Below are 22,923 nucleotides of genomic sequence, written 5' to 3' on the forward strand. Positions count from 1 at the left end.
TACCAAAAATATGCTTTTCATATTGTATCTCTTCAAATTATTTGATTCTTCACCCAATTTATAGTTTTTCCTGATTCTTCAATATATTTGTGCAAATAAGGTATATCTGTCTCTTTCTCTGTATTGGGACCCTGCTCCACAGCATATGTGTCTTAACCTAGCAGGTTTTGCTGTAGTGAGTTTAAGGCAGTTTTTTTATTATTTTTTAAGGCTATACCTTGTTTGCTGCAATTTCTTATTTGAGAACATAAACACCAATTGAAGTAAACCAAGCTTAATTTCTACAAGTGGCACAGTTCTGATCATTAGGCAAATGCTTAATATGCTACCTTTCCAAATAAACCTGACAGCAACCTAATATAAAATCAATTGAGAGCAAAATGAATCCTATACATTTTCAGAGCCCTAGGAAAGATAACTGTATTTCTTTAGTACTGACTTCTCACCTCTGACATGTACCAAAATCAGCAGTCAGCGGGAGATGTGGGATATTGGCTGACTCTCAACCACACCAGCCCCTTCACAGATTTTCTCACCATTGACAAAAAAAAAAAAAAAGGGTGAGATCCTCCTTATGATAAACCTGGCGCACTGAGCTCCCCTATTCTACTGGACACAAACACAGGATGTCTCGGAGAGACATGCCGGCATTATCTAGCTGGCCAGGGAAGAAAAAAAACAGGGGAAGTGACTGCACTGCATTATTACTCCAATGCAAAACAATAAAGGACTAAGTTTAGCTTCATCTCAGCCGTGGGATAGCTCTCAGGCAGCCACGCATTAGACCTGGCTATTTATTTATTTGGGAGAGTAGAGAAGTAAACAATGCCAGTCTAAACAAAAAGTAATGTGAGAATGAATTCCATTACATCAAGATGTACACATCTAAAAGCAGTACAGTCAGATATCGTAGGGCATAACACACAGCATAAATGTTTAATTGTATTATCATAATCATTTTAAAATGTCTATTGCAATGTAATGTGCCTAACTTTGACAGGAACAATTAATATTCCTCAGTTTTGTGAGATGCACAATAGACCTAACATTACGGAAACCAATACAAAATAAAAAAAAAAGGAAAACACAAACTCTTCGCAGACACATAAATGAAATAGAAATGACAAATCTAAGGATATGCCACAAGTAAACTGCTTTAAACCAAAATATGAAGCCTTGCTCTTTAACAGAGTTTCTGTTTTGGTGACACAAAAGCTTTGCAGTATTATTTTAAAAAAAGCTAAAAAAACATTATAACTTGCACAGGTTAGCACAGAGCTCAGAAAGGATTACCTGTGGGTGAAATAGCAATGGAGAAGGCCTCAGGTACTTCTCTTTAAGGGCACCTATAGGATCCATCAGCTTCCTCTTCTCCACCCTGCTGGACCACAGCAAAAAGGGTTACGTACGAAGGTTAGGGTCAATGAGCAATTCTCTCAACTCATAAATAAATAGTCTTTTAGTCTGAAAGTAATTCTCCTATTGTGACATAAGGATTGATGGTCGGTTTTGCTGACCACTGCTGACAGGTACCACAATCTTATGCATTTTATATGTTTACCCATTAGTGCCTAATTAGAACTAATTCTATGATATCACCACATTAAGAAAGACAGTTTGTGTTCTCAAAAGCCCAAAATATTCCTGCTCAGAGGATCATGATTACACACTGCTCAAAATAAGCCTAAAGTCTGAAAATGTTTAAACTTCCAACTTGCAATGTCCTACCAGTATTACTACCCCCATTTATGTTGATTCTCTGACAAAGTATGAGTGAGTACCTGTATATAGGGTCCATGAAGAAAGGTGATGGCTTGGCGTAGTGCAGGGGTGTCTGCTGCTGCTGGGATTGGTGGAGTTGTGCTTGTTGGGGGTGAAGAGGTTGAGGCTGGGTAACCTTGGGTAAATCTTCTATCAAAGCAGCTTTTCTGCTCCCATAGATGTGGTTTTTACGTGGCTCCACAGCATTTCCATTGTGATTTGCCCTTCTTCGGCTGTTGATGCTGAGGTCTAATGGTTGTTCTTCTCCCAGTAGAAGGGGGGTACTGGTAGGGGCTGATTTGCTAGAGGTTAAGGGCAGCTTTGCTTCCTTGGGCTTGACTGTGAGGTCAAATGGAGACTCAGTGCTAGGAAGTCCAATCTTTTGTAGGTGTTCTCGAGGTGATTTAGGCTCAGACTTTAGAAATATATTTGGGTTGAGAGCCCGGTCCGTAAAGGGGTACAAGGAATGTGGGAAGTTGGGCAGAAATTGGAATGGGAACATGGAATGATAAGGCAGTGACCCAATTTTCTTCTCCTGCATGCTCATAAATCCAGGACCAAAATATTTTTCTGCTATTGAGGCAATTGCCTTGATTGAATCATTGGCAGCACCTGAGGCTGGCAATGTCTGCTCATCAGGAGGAGGAAAAAAGGAATGCTGGGATGGTAAAAAAGGTCGTTCACTAGGAACATTTCCAGAGTTAGTGACTGACACAGAACCGTTGCTGATATCATCCTGTTTTGAGTCTGTGATGACCTTGCTCTGACCCTTGTCACGATCTGATTCCACATCACTGTCAATATCTGATCCAGAAACTGTCCCCGTAGTCGTGTCCAGATCAGTTCCACTGGTGGTGTTCACCTCGTCCAGGTCACTCCCATCTGATAATTCCGTGACCTTCAGCTTGGATTTGTCAGAGAAGGACACTTCCAATTTTGTCTCAAGTTTTTCTTCAATTTGGCTGTTGAGCATACTATTGCCATTATTGCTGCAACTAATAGGGGATACCATTGTCAAGGCTGATGTATCAATGGGGCTCCTGGGAAGCTTTGCTTCTTGACTATGATTTATGGTCGTCTTCAGTAATGAATTAGGAGGTATCAGAGGTGGTCTTGGGTATAACGAAGGAGGAAAAATTGCAGGAAAACCATGTGAAAGGCTAGGAAAACCTGTGGGGTTGTGAGAGAAGGGGATCCCAGCAGGATGTGGCCGTGAAGGAAAATAATCACTAAAGCCAAGGCCAGTGTGATTGAGGCTGTGGTGGGGTTTGGATTTGCCCAAGATTGGGCTGGAAGTCATAGGTATAGTTGGATTAAACATGCCTCCGGGGTTGTAATGGTTCTTGCCCTCACAGAAGCGCCGGTGTTTGTTAAGAGAGGAGGTGGTGCTGAACATTTGACCACAGTCCTTGCACTTGATTTGGGTACGGCAGTCTGCGTGCATCCTCTTGTGCCGGCAAAGATTTGAAAACTGGGTATAGGATTTATGACAGACCTCACCTGGGAGAACACAGACCCAAAAGACATTTGTTAATCAGCTGTCATATGCACAAGCAAATGCTTTCATATGCGAAACAGGACACATATTTATACTACACAGTTTGTGGATGGTTAATAAGTAGTAAGAAGCTCAGATTACCAGTATACCCATATAGAGCTGTGTAAGAAATAGCACCATGTAGACTCTGAATGATTAAATGACAAGACACTTGAGATAAGAAAATTCTACATAACTATTGATGCACTAACAGTTATACCAGGTCATATTTTTTCAGGAGTATGCAGAGTACTAAATAACTTCACAATAATCTATATTAACAATCATTTTCTCTGCATAGTGGCACAGTGGGTAGCGCTGCTGCCTCGCAGTTGGGAGACCTGGGTTCACTTCCCGGGTCCACCCTGCGTGGAGTTTGCATGTTCTCCCCGTGTCTGCGTGGGTTTCCTCTGGGCGCTCCGGTTTCCTCCCACAGTCCAAAGACACGCAGGTTAGGTGGATTGGCGATTCTAAATTGGTCCTAGTGTGTGCTTGGTGTGTGTTTGTGTGTGTCCTGCGGTGGGTTGGCACCCTGTCCGGGATTGGTTCCTGCCTTGTGCCCTGTGTTGGCTGGGATTGGCTCCAGCAGACCCCCGTTAGATAATGCGGGTTAGATAATGGATGGATGGGATTTTCTCCGTTGAGGTTGTATCATAATTACACATATAGGTAAAGAAGGAATCAATTTCTTAATAGGAATTGATTTTTCTTTTGTATGATTATATTTAATACCAAGCACATATGAAAATTTTAAAAATAATGTGTGCAGTACAGTGTACTGTATTTACCACACTACCTATTATATCTACTATTATTTATTACTATCTACTATTTATTCATACCACCAGGGTGAATTTTGCAGCTTTTTTTTCACATGATCCCAAGCAGTAAGCTCTGTGCATACTGAATTCTAGCAGATTCCTCTGGCTTACATTTTTAAAGAAAGTTGCTGCCCTTGAACCACAACACACAAATGCTCAAGGTCTCTTGGTTGGTGATTTATCAATTTCAAAAGTGCAGGTCAATACTAATGTTAGAAACCTGTACAGCTCCAAATTTTCATACTGTCCAGGTGCACTTCAGATAGGAAAACAAGGTAACTTCTCAGAATCTCGTTTGAGTTAAATTTTTTAAACCACATTAGCTACTAGTGTATAGTATATTTGTAAGCAGAAATAATCATTGTGAAGAGCAAAAGTCTCACTGGGAAAAATGGGATAGGATTTTATCTTTCTATTCCTGCAGGTGTACAGTATATCAGAAGAATGTCACTGAAAATTAAAACTTACTTGCGCCATATGCATAGTGGTAGAAGAGAACTTGAGGAATGCCTTATAATTATTTGTGTCCCTACATTTAGTTGCTTAGCTCACATTCATTTATTCCCTAAAAACAGATTATAGTACCCAGTTTTAGATTTTATATCCAGCTGCTTTTTCGCTCACAGATGGATACCCTGACATCATCTTTAAGAATCTATTGATTCAATGTAGAATTCATTGATCTTTCAATGAGTGTAAGCCATTCAAGTACTGGGACTATATACTCTCACTGCCAAACTATAGTATGAGGTTCCTTTATTGAAATGCAATGTTTCTTTTTTGACAGCCATATTGCTTCTCATTAATCCAACAAATATTATCTATGAGCACGCTGGCAAACTTGTGTTGGGAAGCAGTTTTTCTTTTGGTATGCAGAAGTTTGCTCCTTAATAATCTTCCTTGCATAACACACGGAAGAATACGTCGTCAGTGTTTATCATAAATGTGATTCGTGAACACTCATTAGCCATCACAATAGAGGCCAGCAGATTCTTGGTAGTTTTTTCCTTGTTTTTTGAGTGTGCATTTCTGGACCACCCCAGAAAAGAGCTGTAAGAAAACTGAATAATCCCCATTTACTGTATACACCAACTTACAGCAGAAGCACATGGGGCATGGTCTGGATGTTCACAAACTTTCTCTAGAATGTTTTAAAGATCAGTAAATCAATTAACTATTTTCCTGAAGAAGTCCAAAGTCGGCGGCATGGTGGCGCAGTGGGTAGCGCTGCTGCCTTGCAGTTGGGTGACCTGGGGACCCGGGTTCGCTTCCCGGGTCCTCCCTGCGTGGAGTTTGCATGTTCTCCCCGTGTCTGCGTGGGTTTCCTCCGGGCGCTCCGGTTTCCTCCCACAGTCCAAAGACATGCAGGTTAGGTGGACTGGCGATTCTTAATTGTGCTTGGTGTGTTTGTGTGTGTCCTGCGGTGGGTTGGCACCCTGCCCGGGATTGGTTCCTGCCTTGTGCCCTGTGTTGGCTGGGATTGGCTCCCGTGACCCTGTGTTCGGATTCAGCGGGTTGGAAAATGGATGGATGAAGTCCAAAGTCTTTAGAAAAGGACTGTAACCCTTTCTAGCTTCTTGGGCATGAATAAGTTTTCTGAAGTCCACAAAAATGTCTCTTGATCAGACAAGACTCAGCTGCAAGGTGATGAGAAAACTGTACAGGAGACAGATAAAGTTTGGTTTCTGTATTGGGAAGGTCTTTTAACCTCATTCCAGATTCTCAATCTCAAAGACTGGGATATTTAATTTAAATTACCCTTTAATAGAGCTGATGACAGCAGAAGTTTACATGCTTTGAAAGATGGAATAATTCATTCTTAGGCCAAGATCAGATCATTTTTAGATGAAATTTGCGAAGAGTTACAGATCACTCTTGACAGCTAACAGAATCTTTTCTCATCGTTATACTGAGAACGCTAACATAATAGCCAACGTGTAGGCCATTGGAACTGGGGTTTAATTTATTTTGTTTGCAGTTACAATTATGCAACTGGCAACAGTAAAAACAAATATCTGCCTTAAGTGCTATGACTGGGGCGGCACGGTGGCGCAGTGGTAGCGCTGCTGCCTCACAGTAAGGAGACCTGGGTTCACTTCCCAGGTCCTCCCTGCGTGGAGTTTGCATGTTCTCCCCGTGTCTGTGTGGGTTTCCTCCGGGTGCTCCTGTTCCCTCCCACAGTCCAAAGACATGCAGTGTTAGGTGGATTGGTGATCCTAAATTGTCCCTAGTGTGTGTGTGTGTGTGTGTGTGTGCCCTGTGGTGGGCTGGCGCCCTGCCCGGGATTTGTTTCCTGCCTTGCACCCTGTGTTGGCTGGGATTGGCTCCAGCAGAACCCCGTGATCCTGTAGTTTGGATATAGCGGGTTGGATAATGGATGGATGAAGCGCTATGACTGCAGAATATAATACACTGGTATACTGGTTAATTAAAGCTGTCATTAGATTACAAATATGCCCCAAATAAACATTGTTGAAAAAAGCTACTTCACAAGAGGCACTTCTAGTAGATGGAGAGACAGCGAACAATCAAATTTTTGGAATAAGTGTGGGTGTCTTGAATACAATGTTTTCCTTACTGGACACAATGTTTAATGGGCTGTTGGTTTGAAACCTTGTGTTTAAATTAATTAATCAAAGCATTGATGTCATATGTCTGTCAGATTACTTTCTGCATACCCTTAGATGGTACAATCACTGGGGGGATACAGCTCTTCATTCCATTCAGATGAATGCTTTGAGAGGATCACCGGGTGGGAGACAATTTTTGCATTAGCAGCAAGACACTTGTGGATGGGAAAATGTATAACACAGAAGAAGGTGTAGAAATAAAAGAAAAAACTGAGAGGGGAAAAAGGCAAACAGCAGTGTCCGTCACAAAACGTTTTTTCCTCTTTTTGCTTGTCAACTTTAAACCTGCCACAGCTGTGTTCAAAAAGTAAAAAAGAACATTGGTGTCTGAAAGGAAAAAAGAAAAGAAGGAAAAAAATTGCAGTGGAATTTCATTTAGTGCTCTGACCTATGAAATTACAGCTGTCACTCGCCTGGGATGAAGTGTGGTGGGAGGCCTTTGGACATACATAATTATATCAGAGGCTTAGACAAGACGGCTCTGACAACTTACAGATGAAAGGCTTGACACTGCTGTGAATGTGCTTGTGTTGCTTGAGTCCAGAGGAGGTGGCGAAGGTCTTGCCGCAGTCTGGACAGGTGTGAGCACGGGCACCAACGTGTTGAGAGCGGATGTGACGCTGCAGGTTACTTGGATCTGTGAAGACCTGGGAGGAGATAAAAAAAAGAATGACAGCAATAGATGTAAAGCGTCTCTAGGTTAAGTTCGGTACAGGCTAAAAGATTGCTTGATTTGATTGATTCAGGTATTTGTGCCCATCCTTGGCTGACAGGTCTCACTCAAAAATATCCCCTGCTTTCTTTTTTTTTGTGTTAATTAAAAAATCAATCACAGAAGAGTGACGATATAAACTGTTAAGTAACAAAATACTAAACAGACCTCGCTGCATAGTCCTGTAACAGGCTGGGTGTGTTCACTGGGATTCAAATTAGCCTAACCAAACAGTTAGGTTGACTGTTGCTCAAATGAGCCCACCTCAATGCGGCAGGTAAGGTTTGTTACCTCTGTCTCAAAAAGCCATGGTAGCAGAGCTACAGGTTAGCTTGGTGGGATATTGCTCATCTTAATAGTGATATAGCACATCAAGGCCTCAGCTTGAAATTTTAGACTACTTGGACAAGTAAGAGTTCAAAGAAGTCAAGTGTCAATGAAATGCAGATGAGGCAGAACTTTCAGTTGTCAAATGAAATGGAGCCTCACTTTCTTACCTTATCACAATTTTCACACTCGAAACGTTTTCCACTGTCATGTGACATCTGATGTCGAATCAGATTGGACTTCCAGTTAAAAGCCTTTGGACACTGGTCACATTTGTACTCGCGCTCCTCTGTGTGTACAATCATATGCTGTTCTAGGCTGATTAAAAAGAGTATAATGAAAACATTATACATTTTTTTAAACATGGACAAAGAAAAATAAGAAAATAGCAAACAAACAAAATGCTAAATAAACTGAGCTAAAATGATATTTGATAACTTTTCACCAAAAACAGCCAGGACAAGAACAATGAATATCATGCTGAGATCCTTAAATATTATTTTTAACAAAGAATGCTAAATATAACTAATGCACATGCTTAACTTTATGTGAACTTGTTATTGGTTGGGTTAATTCTGCTCTCAGTATGAAGTAAAAAAACACCAGTCTGGATCACACTTGTTACTGTTTTTAATGTTCTAATATACAGGTGTCTACAGCAGTACTATTTGCTTATCTATTTTAAAATATTTACTGAAAATGTGCTTTTTATGAAGTCCACAGACAGCCAGGTAAAGATGATGTCCAAGGAGCTGCAAATGATGATTACCTTCTTATTTGCACTGATGTCTGTTTTAAACTATAACTTTTAGTTTATAGTTAAATGAAGACAACAAATATGCTGGCGTGCACCACGTTTTATAGCATCAAAATCATCTAAAGCAATTACAACAGAAAAGTTGTGCTATTGTAATTTCCATACTACAGACAGAGATAAAAAGAACACACCATTTAAAAGTTACTAAATGAAGAATTTTGTTTTTGCCTAAAAAACTGTAAAGAGTAAGAGCCAGACATCCCCAGCTTCCACAGGAACAATTCTAAGAACCCTAAAGCAATATTCTGACAAACTAAATAAATGTATATGTTTCATATCAATAATTGTCAACCACATACTTATTCACAGTCCTTACTATAGTTTTATTTGCAAGTAAGCAAATTCCCATTCCAAATTTGGCAGGTTTTTGAAATAATTTGCAATCTGTTTGTTTAGAGCCAAGTCACCTGTATTCATTGGGAAATATGCGCTCACAATCCTTGCACTCATGTGTTTGATCATCAAGCTCATCCCGCTCCTGCTTGAAGCCCTCATTCAGTGCACTGAAGATTGAGTTGGCATTACTGCAAGAGTATTTTTGGTGTCGACGCAGATCAACCTTGGATGGTAGAAGCTCTTCACAGTCATGGCAGTGGTACATTTGATCGTCTGAGGATCAACAAAGCAAAACAATTAGCAAGCCTCTGGGTTCTAACATCCTTGATGTTTTGCAATCTCTATTTTGTTTTGCTCTAGCTTCATTCTTGACTCGTAGCACACAATTAGTGAATTAAAAAAATCACAAAGGAATTAACCCCTTAATATTTAAAAATGCTGACTTTGCATTTGTGTTTATATACGAAAACAGTGGTAAGGATTTTAAACTACAATATGTAAGGCATGCTATTCACAAATACACCTTTTAATGACAAACCCGCAAAAGAATTTTATCGTAACAAAAATAAATATTTTAGACAGAGTAAGATCTAAGTCTACAGATAATAGAAAATCATTTGCTATCACCTTCCACACACATATTCATGTCTAAATTTGTATCAACAGAACCATTTAGTTAAAATACATTTTAAGAAATAACCTATACTGTATTACAATTTAAGAAATGTTTTTGCATCACTATTATTACTACTATTTTCAGTATTAGTAGTAGCAATTATAATGGAACTATTTTATTATTGTGAAGATTATTATTATTGTGGTAGCAGCATCATTTAACAATCAACAACTCATTACAGGTTTCTACAGCAACATCAATAATAAGGAAAACAGAAACAATTTAAAAGCTCCAGTTGCTCTTCAATGATTAACCAAAAAAGACATCACTGTGTCATTTTAATAAGAAATGCATGTAGTCTAATCCTGGTGCTTTTGTTTCTCTTTTTGTGTCCACCTGAATGCCTTTGATATGTTTTGCTAATAATGTATGGCAGTCGATCTGATTTCTCACTTTTAGATCAATCAGACTCTTACCGAGAATCACACGGAGTCCCTCAGTCCAAACACAATTATTACTTTTTGCCTTATTTGAAAAGAAAAACAAACAGGAAAAAAGTGAATGCTTTTTTTGTAGTCAATGAATTATAGTAGTCAAGGTCAAATGAATAAAAGTCAGGGCAGGCAATTATTACATTAACAAAGCAGCATCCTGATGTGATTGCCAAGTTCAACAGTCCATGCGGAGCTGTAAATTTTCCAGAAGAATTACTTCTCCGAAAAAGCAGAGCAGTCTCATTCAGGCCATACTAACCTTCGCCCAACGGAAACCCTATTGACTTTCAACTACCAGCTTCTGGTGAGTACTTGAGGCTGTATTTTTTTTATTTAAACGCAAAGTACCTAAAACAAACCCTTCAGTGTCCTCTGCAGTGCAAGAGCATAGTCCTTCTACCCACCTCTCCCCCCCCCCCCAATAAAAAGTTGGTGTCTTTAATAACGAATAACAGCCATCTTGATGTTAATCATCCTTTCAACTTAAGATTGTTGCATAGTTCAGCATCTGGTTTTATTTATTTTTGCAGTATTGTGTGTCAACTGGTGATTTTTAACCAATCACTATAAAGCATTTATCTCAGCTGAAGTTCATTTTCTTGTCTTCACAGTATGTTTTCATTGTAGAACCCAATGACAAGAAAATGATCTTCAACATACTGAGCGAAGACTTCAAAATATAAACACAAATAATTGTCAGTGTCTTACTGTATGGCAAACTGTCATATCCTAAACAGATGGAACAAAAATGTTCATATAATTTGAATAATTACCATACATTTGACACAAAAACATAAGAATTATAATTAATAATTTCTAATGGAGGTAAATATTGATACTAATAAAACAGGTTTGTTAAAAACTCAAATAGCAGCATTTACTTGGTAGAATGAATAACTAAAATATATCATAAATGAATGAAATCTCAGTACAATGCCTTGTCTAGTGAATAGTTTAGATGTAGTAAAAACATAAATATAGATGAGTGTGTATTGTTTGTTTGATACAATTACACATATTTGATACATATATTTATTTATGCTCCATATATCCTAGTATGTGATTAATAACTTATTTCCTGTTTATATACTGAGAACAGCGTATTGGCACAGTGGTCACCAGTACTTCCTTACAGCTCTACAGTCCTGGGTTTGAATTCCATGCCCAGTCATTGTCTGTGTGGAATTTCTTTGTTTTTCCAGTGCCAGTATGTTTTTTTTTTTCTCTGAGTACCCCAGTTTATCTCCTACATTTGAAAAACATACATGATGATTCTAAATTGGTTCAATGTTGACTGAATATGAGTGTGAGCAGAAGCAGTCCCGGAATCGACTATCATCCTTTCTGAGGCAAGTTCCTGCCTTGTTTTCAGATCTGGAGGGAACTAAATTAAACTGATTTGATAATGGATAATATACAGGGTTGTCTTAACGCCTGGGCACGCTGGGCAGTTGCCCGGGGGCCCCATGAGCATAGGGGCCCCATGGTAACCTATGTATGTTGTGACTTGCTGTTAATAAATAAGTACTATACTATACTAAACTATAAATATTTGTTATTGTGTTACAAGGGGACATTGGCATTCGCCTCTGATTTAGTACCACAGTCACCTCTGCAACCTCATGTGCATGTATGTGTACGGATCTCACGCACTACATAACGTAAAAGCGTATATGTTAATGTCACTTCAACTCAATTCTCTGCAAAGAAATGTTTGTGTTGAACACTTGATTAATAATAAATAATTCATAGTAATTTCATACTGTACCATCTCCATTTGTACGGTTTAGCAATTGAGTATCATTTATATGTTGAAATTTTTGTGTTTTTCAAGGCTCATGTTATATTGTTCAAACGTTTGTGTTGATTAATCCTTGCTGTACAGCAAGTTTTTTTAATGTTTAGACACTGATTTTGTTGGGAGTACCAATACAATAAATGTATTTTTAATTTTATTGACCATTAACATTTTTATTCCTGTGAGTGGTTGTGTAGGGGGGGGCAAGTGCACTGCTTTGCCCAGGGGCCTATGATGCTGTTATGATGGTCCTCATAATATACAATAATAGAATTTCTAGTTTATTATGATTTTTTATATTGCAATTTAGAACAGTGAATAAATGAAAAATGTTGCCTGGATTTCAAATGATATTATTTTATTTAATACTGAACAAAGCTTTACCTTTTTGTTAGAAAATGTGTAGGTTAATATGAAAACCTTTTTAAGCTCTGTTTAACCCTTTTCTAAGCTAGACTGTTTCAGGTGTTTGCTGGGAAAGAGTGCAATTTTAGTGCAATGTGACTTTATATATTGTTTGTGTGCAACTTTGTACACTCCTGGGGATTTAGTGAGAGTGGCATTTTTTGCTGAGTGAATGCCATATTCACATTATGTGAATACGAACTCACAATGCCCATTGGTGATCACTGTGACATTAACACTATTGGACACCAAAGAGGATAATAACTATTTGCATACATTCAACTACAAATATCATTGTTCCACATCTTGGATGCATAGAGCTATTAAATGTTGAAATCCTATTTCTGTGAAAACTAATAAATAAAAATTAAAACTTTCAAAAGTTACATACAATCTCTGAGGAAATTGCACAAAAAAGAGCAAATAAGTGTTATATAAAATGCCAACATGCTTTCTTAATTTGATTTTGTTTTCTAATTTGGAAATATAAAGGCTTGCTAATTGGGATGCTAACAGATTTAATAAGTATGGTGTTATTACTGTATGAAAAACTAATAGCAATACAGAAAGATCTTAAATCCATCCCTCTATCCATCCCCCCATTTTCTTAATCCACTATATGTATTACAGCTGAGGCCTATTCTAGTAACAATGGATGCAAAGCAGACACCGAACTTAAAAAAGATGCCACTCAATGGCAATAAACAAGCCCACTCATGGACAATCACACCAGGTCAATGTACATGTTTAGAATGTGGAGAAAAACTGGGATATATGGAGGAAATCTAGGATGGCATGGGAAGAACATATAAACTTCACACAAGCAGTTGTCATACTGCAAAGCAAGCTTTGGCTGCCTGAGCTGAAAGGTGTCAGCTTAAAAGACGTGTGCTTTCTGAGCTCTTATATTGTATAAATTGGCATTGTTATACTTTAATAATATAAATTAATGTAAACTTTCACTTAATTCATTATTTTTTTCTTAATTAAAAATACCATTGATAGAAGATGCATTAATTTTATAATGTCCTTTGTGAAACTGCAAACCATCTACAGTACATGCTAATAACATGGTATTTACAATACAAACACACACACACCTACACATATACACACATGTTGCTATCAACTTTGTATTCATTATACAGCATATGATTCCCAAGAGGTTCACTGCCAAGACAAAATTGCAGTGCTAGTGCTGTTAATAGCTGGGGCCAAAATTTGACCCTAACCTCAGCACTGTGTGGCTGTGGCACAATGCACTGAGGGAGAAAAATACACAGGAATCTCCACTTATTACATTCAGAGTGGTTAATTCTTCCTCTCATTCAGCAGTCAATAATTTTTGGCATGACTGTTTTTACAGAAATCACATCCTAAAAAAAGCCCTGGATTAAACAAGAATTATTACATGCAATAAATTAAATCTTTACCTAAACTGGTTGTAGTAAAAAAAAAAAAGTATAACAAATTTGTAAATCTTTCTAAGAGTAAAAAGCAGTGCAAGAGTGAAAATTTACAAATAAACTGGCAGTGCACACTAACTTCCAACTAATTTCCAAATACTACAAGAGAAAATAATTATAAGTTCAGGTTTTAATTTGGGGAAGAAGTTTTAATTATTCAAACAGGCACAATCAGCAATTGTTAAACAGAAAAGACTTAAGTTTGAGAAACAACACGGCTTGATAATGACCTGTGCATATGATGCACTACTGACCTTTATCAACAAGGACTTGGACTGAAATTCCTATTGAAAATGTAAATTATCATTTATGTACTGTGTATGTAGATTGCATACACTGTCAAACAGACATATACATAAAAATCTCAAAATTAGTTTCTTCCAAAATAAAATAAAGAAAAGAAGAATGTTTTTTCACATGGCAAGTATATGCTATTGCTTGTTATATAACTGCAGATCTAATTTTCCAAAGTTGCCTGTTCATTTGGTTGTTTTTGTACTTAAATAAAACTAACAGAAATACAAGTTATGTGGTTGAGTTCAGATGTAATTGTAGGTGCCTTTGAGTGAGCACATTTAAAGCAAAACAAAAAGAAATTGTGCCAAGCTATCTTTATTTCATCAGAAACACTCAAGACAAAAGAGGAATGTAAAAGAAAAAATAAATCGGATGCTAATAGCTTTCAGAAGCACAAGACGAACACAATTATGTACCAAGCAGCCAGAAAGAACTCTCAAGAGACTTCCCAAGCCTCACTCAAAATTCCAGCTCTGATAAGGACGAAAGACGAGGCACTTCAGGAACAGAGATCCACAGATAAACATCTCCCCAAAAAAACATTTTGGAAAATGTCCCTCGACGTCTCTATTTGCTGCTGCATCCATTTGTATTAACGGTGCCCTTATCAAAGGGATGGGGCCTACCGTCTTGCTCCGGGTCAAATGTCATCCAGTGTAACCCGATGACGTACCGGGCTTGGACCTCTGCTCTGCAAAGTCTTTAACTCGGTCAGAAGGAGGTTAGAGGCATCTTTTGCAGTCTATGCGTTCTTTGGAAGCAATAGCATTTTTCTGTCCTATCAACAAGTTGACTTGCTCTGAGGCAATGGACCAAAATGCTCAAGAGCAAGTGAAAGTTCATCAGACATTTTATTATCACTCATGTGTGTGTTGCTGGCAATCAGAAGAGCTAACGTTACAGAGAAATTACAATTTTCTTGGATATGACAAACTATCAAGTGAGAAATGTCTTTGTATTTATGGCTACTAGGTCAAAATCTTTGTTTTTTTACCATTTTTGAAGAAAACCGAGACAGTACTGGAGAGTGGTGGACTAGCCTATAGCAAAAATTGAGAAAATGTTGTAATTAATGGTTAAAAATGCTTGTTTCAAGCTGATATTACAGCTTTTAGTGTACTTACTGTATGTGTCCTGCACTATTCTAATCCTACACGGGCAGAGACTAATAATCTATTCTAAATGCTAAATATCAACCAAACAAGTCACAATTTTTTTCCTTTACTTTAAAAACATTTAACATTTCTTTCTTGTTTGTCAAGTAATGTAGCAACATGAAATTTCCAAGTTCTTACTAACATTCAAAAAGTGGTCCATGCTAGCTCCTTCTGAATGAGATCAAATGATTTTACCCAGAATCGGGGCTTTTACTTTGTCAGTTTTCTTATTTGGATTATGAATGAACTTATGAGATTGTAAATATGTGCACTTAAAAGTAAAGACATAGACAAACCTATGCTAAAACATATTCAAACGTGAAAACTCCAAACTGTTATTTTAAAATGTACAAATGTTAAAAAAGGACCAATATTTGTTTATTATTGACAATTTATAATATAATTACATTGCTAAAGTAATTTATATTATAATTCTGCAGGAAACAGATTAAAATAAGTACAAACCCAGCTATAAATAGTTTATACATGATCTTCAGAAAGCCACAAATGGTGCATACAGAAGTTTGTGTTCATAGGAGAATACATTTGTCAACAATTTCTGCCTTACATATATTAATTTAGCTTCTATAAAGGGTGTGTGTGTGTGTGTACATCCATACACACATACAAATGCCTACAGAAACACAAAAATACTTATGAATATTTAAACTTCCCTTTGGAAAAAACGAATACTTAAAAACACTACTGTGTTTTCAATTATATTATCATTACAGATGTATACGTATACGTGTACATGCATCCAGTGCATTTCTCCTAAATGTAGTTTACTTGAAGAACGAGTGCTTTGTGTCAAGGGAATGCCGCTGCAGAGCGGCCCAAGTAATTGCTGCCGCTTGTTGTTTCTGATAAATGGTAATCAGACTATAGCTGGTGGAGGCCACCCCCTCCAAAAGACCTGCAGCCTCTCTCTCTGGGGGACAGGACTTACGTCCCGGGACTGCCTCCTCCCTCCCAGAGAATCAATATGTATTAATAGACTGACGAACAGCTGCTTTTTCCACATTCAGTTTGTTTAAAAGAGTCGCTAATGATGTCCATTAATCTTACCTTCGAGGTTCGGTGCCATGGACCCCTCGGGGAATGCGCCGTCCTTCATATACACCAGCAACTCCTCCCCCACCTCGATGTCTTTAATGGCTTTATAATAAACCTGAAACAAGAGGGCGCATTTAGTTGTGAGTGGCAAATCAGGCCGGTGTATCGTGATTTCCCGTCTCCTTGACTGCGATCTGCGGGGACAAGTAGCTGCAGCACAAGCTCGGCTTTGCGCAAAAGACCCAAAGATAACAAGTGAGCGGCTGTGCCAAGCGGCACGGTGTCCCGGCGCCCTGTATACAAAAAAGGAGCCGCGGGGACACCTCGAAGAAAGTTACTGATGCCTTGAGTGCGCTTTTCCCGCTCGACGCCTCTCCACAACTGCATGTGATATGTTGATCAAAGCGTTACTGTCAGTTAAAACATCGTTTTGCTGCTTCAGTTCAACTCGAATTATTCTTTTTTTCTGTCAGTCCTTTTTTTATCAAGCGAAACCAGTCAAAGCGCAGGAAGCCGATTCAAACAAGGGGTCTGGATATTCACAGCACCTCCTCTTTTTACCTCTTTGCCCTGAGTCAGCACTTGTTCGGCGAAATCTTTAAAATTAAATTTAAATTAAAACGTGTGGACAGCAAATTTAAGAACACGGAACCCAAACACGAGAATTCATTTTGTGTAAAAGTGTACAATAAATATATAAAGCACCTGAATATTTTTAATACTCGCTAAGAGCTGCCCGGGTATGTCAGCGAGTTAAACGAATTGTCGAAAAAGAGTCTTAACTTTGCCTACGAAAACAGTCGATTGTAATTTCGGATTTGCTTACTAGCGCCAGTGATCTCTTGATGAAATCGAGCAGTTTCATTATTCGAACACAGTGCGTACATAGAAATACGACAGCGGGCAGTTTTGACAAGTCTTCTGTATTTGTCGATGCTTCGTAAATCCGTACGCTATTTTTGCTTTCCTAATGGTATTTAATTCTAATTATAAAAGGCGCTATATACAATGCATAATAAATATAAATAATTTAAATTTACATCGGCTTGTCAACTGGAAGGTAACATGCCAGACGTAGACATGTTATTTAACCCTTTGCGGGCGTTAGGCCAGAAAACTGGCCTTAGTAAAAAGTGCACTTATAGGTCGTCAGGACACCGCTGGTGGCCCTGCAAGTTTCTGACCGATTTGCACAGTCGCCTGGTCGAGAAAAGTGGCCTGTGTTATTCCTACGTGCTTGAAAAAAAAACTGCTGTAATTATTGCCGTTTTTTCAATAATTAATTACGACTAATGTAGCGTGACGTTGAAAATTAAATACGACTGCAAAGGGTTTTAAAGCAACGTTTTCTCCCCCAACGTTTCTATTGTATCTCATGATGCAATGCAAAGTACAAAAGTGACTATTAAAATAATCAAAAGCTACGACCAAAGTAATCGGTACGCAAAACACATCCAACAAGAGGGCGTAGCCACGCAGGGTTGTGTCATATTGATTATAAAGGGAGCGCGTTACTCGTCCATAATTTTATGGCTAAGAAACTTGTAACTCTCCTAGCTGGCACCTTTGTGTTACTCAATATAAAGGTACGAATTCCTTTTAGTAATTGCATCCCAGATTTTCTAAAATACAAGAACAAGATTGTTTAAATAGATCGTAACCATTACAAATATTTTCAGTGTCATTTACGAAGAGCACCAGTATGAATCAGTGTTAACATTCTTTGTCAAACGATGGATCCTAAAAGAAAAACGTCATCTTATTTTCGATGCAAAATAATTTATTTGTACATTTATTTATTTTTTTATTAAGATATCATTTCGCTATTCATGTGGAATTATATAAATAATATTCTTCCAGTAAAAAACTATACGGATGCCATGTTAAAGGGAAACAAAGTGATCAATTAAAAACAGTTTTGAAATGTAAACAATGTAGACAACATATGTGTATATTTTATTATTTTTGTAGAGCCTTTAAATGATTCTGTTTTGGCCTGTGCGGCGTTACCCTCGTATTATTTTTAAGTAAAGATACAAAAGAAAACCATGCATCTCACCTTCACCCCGACAGATCATATCATTTGTCTAACTTCGGTAAACTCGAATGAACTGAGCTGAGTGTCACATTGGCACATAACACACACACATTACTCAACAAATAACTACGCAGATACCAGGTACGGTGGATTTAAAAATGCTACTTTTAAACCTAAATGAAAATGTTTTAACTTTCAAATCTATTTCGACGCTTAAATCTACTAAAGTGACGAACATATTTTATATCCCATACAAACCTCGAGTATTGCTCTGAATTCCAAACTTACATATCGCAGGCTAAGTATTTCGAGCTATGGATGGAACATTATTGTTATTATTGATAATCACTGTTATGATGATAGAGACAGATATATTTTGAACAGAAAAATAACATTTCCTTAGCGTTAAATTTGAAATCTTTTCCCGCCAATAAGAATTTTTCAAATCTCATCCTAGGCGAATTGCTAGGAAAACAAGAAATATTCAGAATTTGTAAAAATAAACGAAGAAAGTAAACTCACACTGAAGCCCGTCTCCCTGATGTCAAAACGGCCGCTGTAACTTTTCTCGGTCGCCAGCATCCCATTTTTCCCCATGTGGTTCAAGAAAATACCGCTAGAGGGTGCAATTTGCCTGTAAAAAGCAAATTGCTCGATTTTTAATTTTTTTTTTTACTCAAAACCCCGAAGATCGGTGAAGCGTTTCGCTTCAGAACTGGGAAGGAGAGAGTGGGGGCAGCACCGAACTCTCAGAGCACTTTGCACGGGGTCTGTGTTTAGCTAAAACAAACCATGAAACCAAATACCCGCCACTGACAGTAATAAATAAGTCAGTGCAGCCCGAATTGAACACCCTTTCCCAGTAATTACAATAATAATACTAGGTACAATAAGGGCGATTAGGAACACTGCCAAGAAGTTGTGTGGCAGATGTTTAACAAATCACAACAACCCCCCCCCCCCCCCCATCCCCACCCCGCGATTCAGAGTATACCTCATTATTTTCTGCAAACAATATGCTTGTATTTTTCAAACGCGCTGACCTTTTTGTTTCCCGTGAGTGCAAGTTGCGTAGCTGATCTGAGCGTCTCCAAGTGTGACAGTAGTTCTGTTGCATTAGTGAGCGCGACACAACCCATATTAGTGCGTCCCGTCCCGGGTAAGAGAGAGAGAGAGAGAAGTCCGGCTGTATGAGGAGAGCACTGCGCTCAGAGAGTTCCTGACAGGCGCTCCTCCCCTCCCCTGCGCTCTTATCTGAAGGACTGATCGGCCTGCAGACCCCTCCCCGCACCGTCCCGCACAGGTTCATCTGCTATTGGCGTGAGAAAGCAAAGGGACATCACATCTACAAGCTCTGTGACAAACTACAAATATTGAAATAGAAAACTAATCTGAAAACTGGAAAAAGTTGACCCAAACATTTAATGCACAATAACTAAAAAAGGTAGCTCGTAAATATGAAAATCCCAAATGAAAGAATAATAACAAAAAGTAAAAAGATTTAAACAGTATCACGATAAGAGGGGGGCGGAAAAACCCTACATTTCGTGTGCTTCTAAATTAAAATAAACGTACGGTTTTCACAGAATTATCAATGAATTGCCTGCTATGTAATCAAACACAGCCTTTAAATTATGTTACGTTCGTAATTACGCACAGGATCTACAGTAATTCCTTGGTAAAAATAAATAAATGAAAAAAATACAAGAAACGGGAAACTTTTAAAATAAAGTACACCGAAAACGTCTAACGTAGCATAGATAAAACAGATATGTTCTCAAATAATACATTAGTAAGATGACATTGAACCGAATATTTACAGATATAAATGCATGAAAGGCCTTTCATTTGATGGCCGTAGGAAAACAATGGTCCACTGCTATTACTAAAAAACGTGACTCCTCAGCAGAATCAATTCTGCACATAAACCCTGTGCTCTTCATTTGACTGACAGAAGCCACAATGTGACATTTATTCTTTATGACTTATTTAAAAATATAATCATATACATATATGCTGGAAATAAAAATTCACATTTTCCCCATGTTATTAATCAAATAATTGTTTAAATAGCCAAATAAAAAAGTAAAATAATTACGTTTAAATGCATCCATTAATTATAGAATATGGCGGAACCTATAATTCAGATATAAAACACAAATTATGCTAATTCTCCTCATACACATTCATAATTTCCTGTGTGCCTTTCACATCATGGGGCTCAGAGGATACAATTGGGTTTTCTCTGGCTGGTACTTACTAATTTGAGGTTTTTGCTCCAAATGAACAGGTGCACAAGTTTTCATTTGTTTAATCAGAAGTAAATGGATTTAAAGAAGAACAGTTTTAGAATTTTCAGACACTATTGTCTACTCATTAAAACATAAACTGTAAAAGCAGGAATCCAAAAACATTTCCTTTATTCATCTCAAGATGCAACGGATTTCTTCTAGTCAAGCCAAAAGACTGACTTTGAAGTCACAATGCTGCTTTTGTTTCACTGACCCAGACTTCTTCAAGACACCCTCACTTTTTCAGGACTTCTGAGGTATCTTTTGATTTTCTTTTCAAGTTTCCCTCTCCATACCCAGCATAGGTGGGTATAGAGAATGATATATTCTGAATGGATTGCCGTAGTATCCAGTATGTTCTGTGTGGGTACTGGAGAACACTAAACTGGTCTACTGGCTGCAACAATTAAGGGAACCTCTAAGTCATTGTACAGTACAGAGAACAAGCTACAGTAAGTTAGATAGCTAGTTTTAGTCTGGGGTTTGACAAAATAAAAATCACAGACCTACTTGTAGAAATCGATTACTCAGGTTGAAGGGTTTATTAGATTGAGGCAGCAGAACAAGAAGATGTTCACTTTTCTGACATTCTCTCTTATGATATTACTTAGTATACTGCACCAAAAGTTTGTCCATATTTTTTGATTAACCATTATGAGAACTATAATGATAACTCTGATATTTCAATATCTTAGGTGCATATCACAAAATATTGTTGTTAGTTGATTTGCTTATATGTGTAATCACAAACAGATAACAAAACTTCTGTCATATAAGGCATTTTTACAGTTCTAACAGAGTTACCATCCATCTATCCACCCACTTGTCCAGGACAGGGCGCCAGTCCATCACAGATCTCCAGCACAGATACCTTCTACTTATAAATTATTGAATTATTTGAATATATATTCAGTTTCCATAGTCAACATTCATATTGACACCCTTAACCAAATATTCTCTGTACAAAAAAACATTCTTTCAATTTAATCATATGCTGTATTATTTTATAGAATAACCCTTTAATACAGTACTGTTTGTTAACAGTGAACACTATGATACAGTGCTTTCCGTCATTGACAGTACATAATTGAAAAATAATAATGCATTTTGTGCAGCATATTTCACTATAGCAAAGGGTCTCTTGGAATCAGTACATTATCAAAACATACATCTGCCTATTAGTCATGAAGACTCCAGAAATGTGCCTTTAATGGAAATATTTTTTACACACCATTTGATGTTACAATTGACTACATTTGATATTATATTTCTTAGTTAGAGTACGTGTTAGAATTCTATTTATTTTGTTTGTTGAAAAGAGTGTTTCGTCTGTTTGTCTGAACATTTTAATTGTGTTGATCGCTTATTGTATGACACACAGAAAGTAAACAGGCCCCTGTTTCTCATACTCTTTAGATCATTTCGGGAAGGTGTTAACCACAAAGGGTCCTAGTTACAGAACACCATTTGTCTTGTTATTTCTAAATAAAATCAATATTTATTGAAAGGCTGATAAGATTTGTAACAGGTTCTGTTTTGCACTTGAACTGGCTATGACCTGTTGCAGCTCACACCTGGAAGCAAACCTGCTACCTCCATGTTTCCCTGTCCCTTCTTCAGGACGGGCAGCAAGCGATTATCCTATTGTTCTAAAGAAACATTCCTTCAGCTTGAGAAGCTATTCTTGTTTTTGTTTTGAGTCCATGACGCACTGTTTCTCTTTCAGGTGTTTAATATCGAGGCTCTGTCACACCTTAATTGCTGAATCTTTTGTTGAATTGTTGTACTCTATTTAACATAGCACTACGTATATTTTTACATATAGTACTTTCCTGTCTTTTTTTTAGCCACTTAAGGTCATATTCACAGTGTATTGCATGGCACTTTTCATTCAGTAATTGAGGCTCATAATGTTTTTCACTGAGAGATTAGAAAATAAATTCGGCCTAAATATAAGGAAGGAGTGGCATAGCAGCGCAGTGGTGACTGCTGCCATATCATAGATCCAGTGGCCCCAGATGGAATTCCATGCTTGTGACTGTCTGTGTAGAGACTGCAAGTTCTCCCAGTGTCTGCATACATTTAACTCCCACATCACTGAAGACATGCCGTTTAGGTTAACTGGTAATTCCAGATTTGCCCATGTGTGTGTATGCATGCATGCCCTCCTTTGTCTGGTGCTCTTTCCTGTCTTGCACCAACTGAGGTCAAATTTGAAAATGGTATATAGAATTTAAAAGTGTTGGTTCAACCCTCCATGAAACCCTTTCTGTAACTGTGCTGTGGAATCAAATGAGCTACAAAGAAAGCCTAGTTTCACAAATAATAAAGAATTACTCGACCAAACCATACCAGCCTAAGGAG

General features: G+C 37.8%; 1 protein-coding gene across 6 annotated transcripts in view; it reads right to left on the reverse strand.

The window, feature by feature from the left end:
* Positions 1-22,923, reverse strand: part of prdm16 (PR domain containing 16) — a 445,445-nt gene that overhangs the window by 34,340 nt on the left and 388,182 nt on the right. For 4 of the 6 annotated variants that reach the window (XM_028807457.2, XM_051931284.1, XM_051931286.1 and 1 more), the window contains exons 5-10: positions 16,243-16,345; positions 9,013-9,214; positions 7,959-8,106; positions 7,243-7,396; positions 1,782-3,261; positions 1,294-1,381 (exon numbers count right to left, since the gene is read on the reverse strand). In XM_028807457.2, coding sequence (XP_028663290.2) covers positions 1,294-1,381; positions 1,782-3,261; positions 7,243-7,396; positions 7,959-8,106; positions 9,013-9,214; positions 16,243-16,345 — 2,175 coding nt within the window. Of the gene's footprint in view, positions 1-1,293; positions 1,382-1,781; positions 3,262-7,242; positions 7,397-7,958; positions 8,107-9,012; positions 9,215-16,242; positions 16,346-19,311; positions 19,470-22,923 lie in introns of those variants that run through there. The other 2 variants (XM_051931287.1, XM_051931283.1) reach the window with 2 other exon arrangements.

Source organism: Erpetoichthys calabaricus, chromosome 8 (genome assembly GCF_900747795.2).
Source record: "Erpetoichthys calabaricus chromosome 8, fErpCal1.3, whole genome shotgun sequence".
Taxonomy (NCBI): Eukaryota; Metazoa; Chordata; class Cladistia; order Polypteriformes; family Polypteridae; genus Erpetoichthys; species Erpetoichthys calabaricus.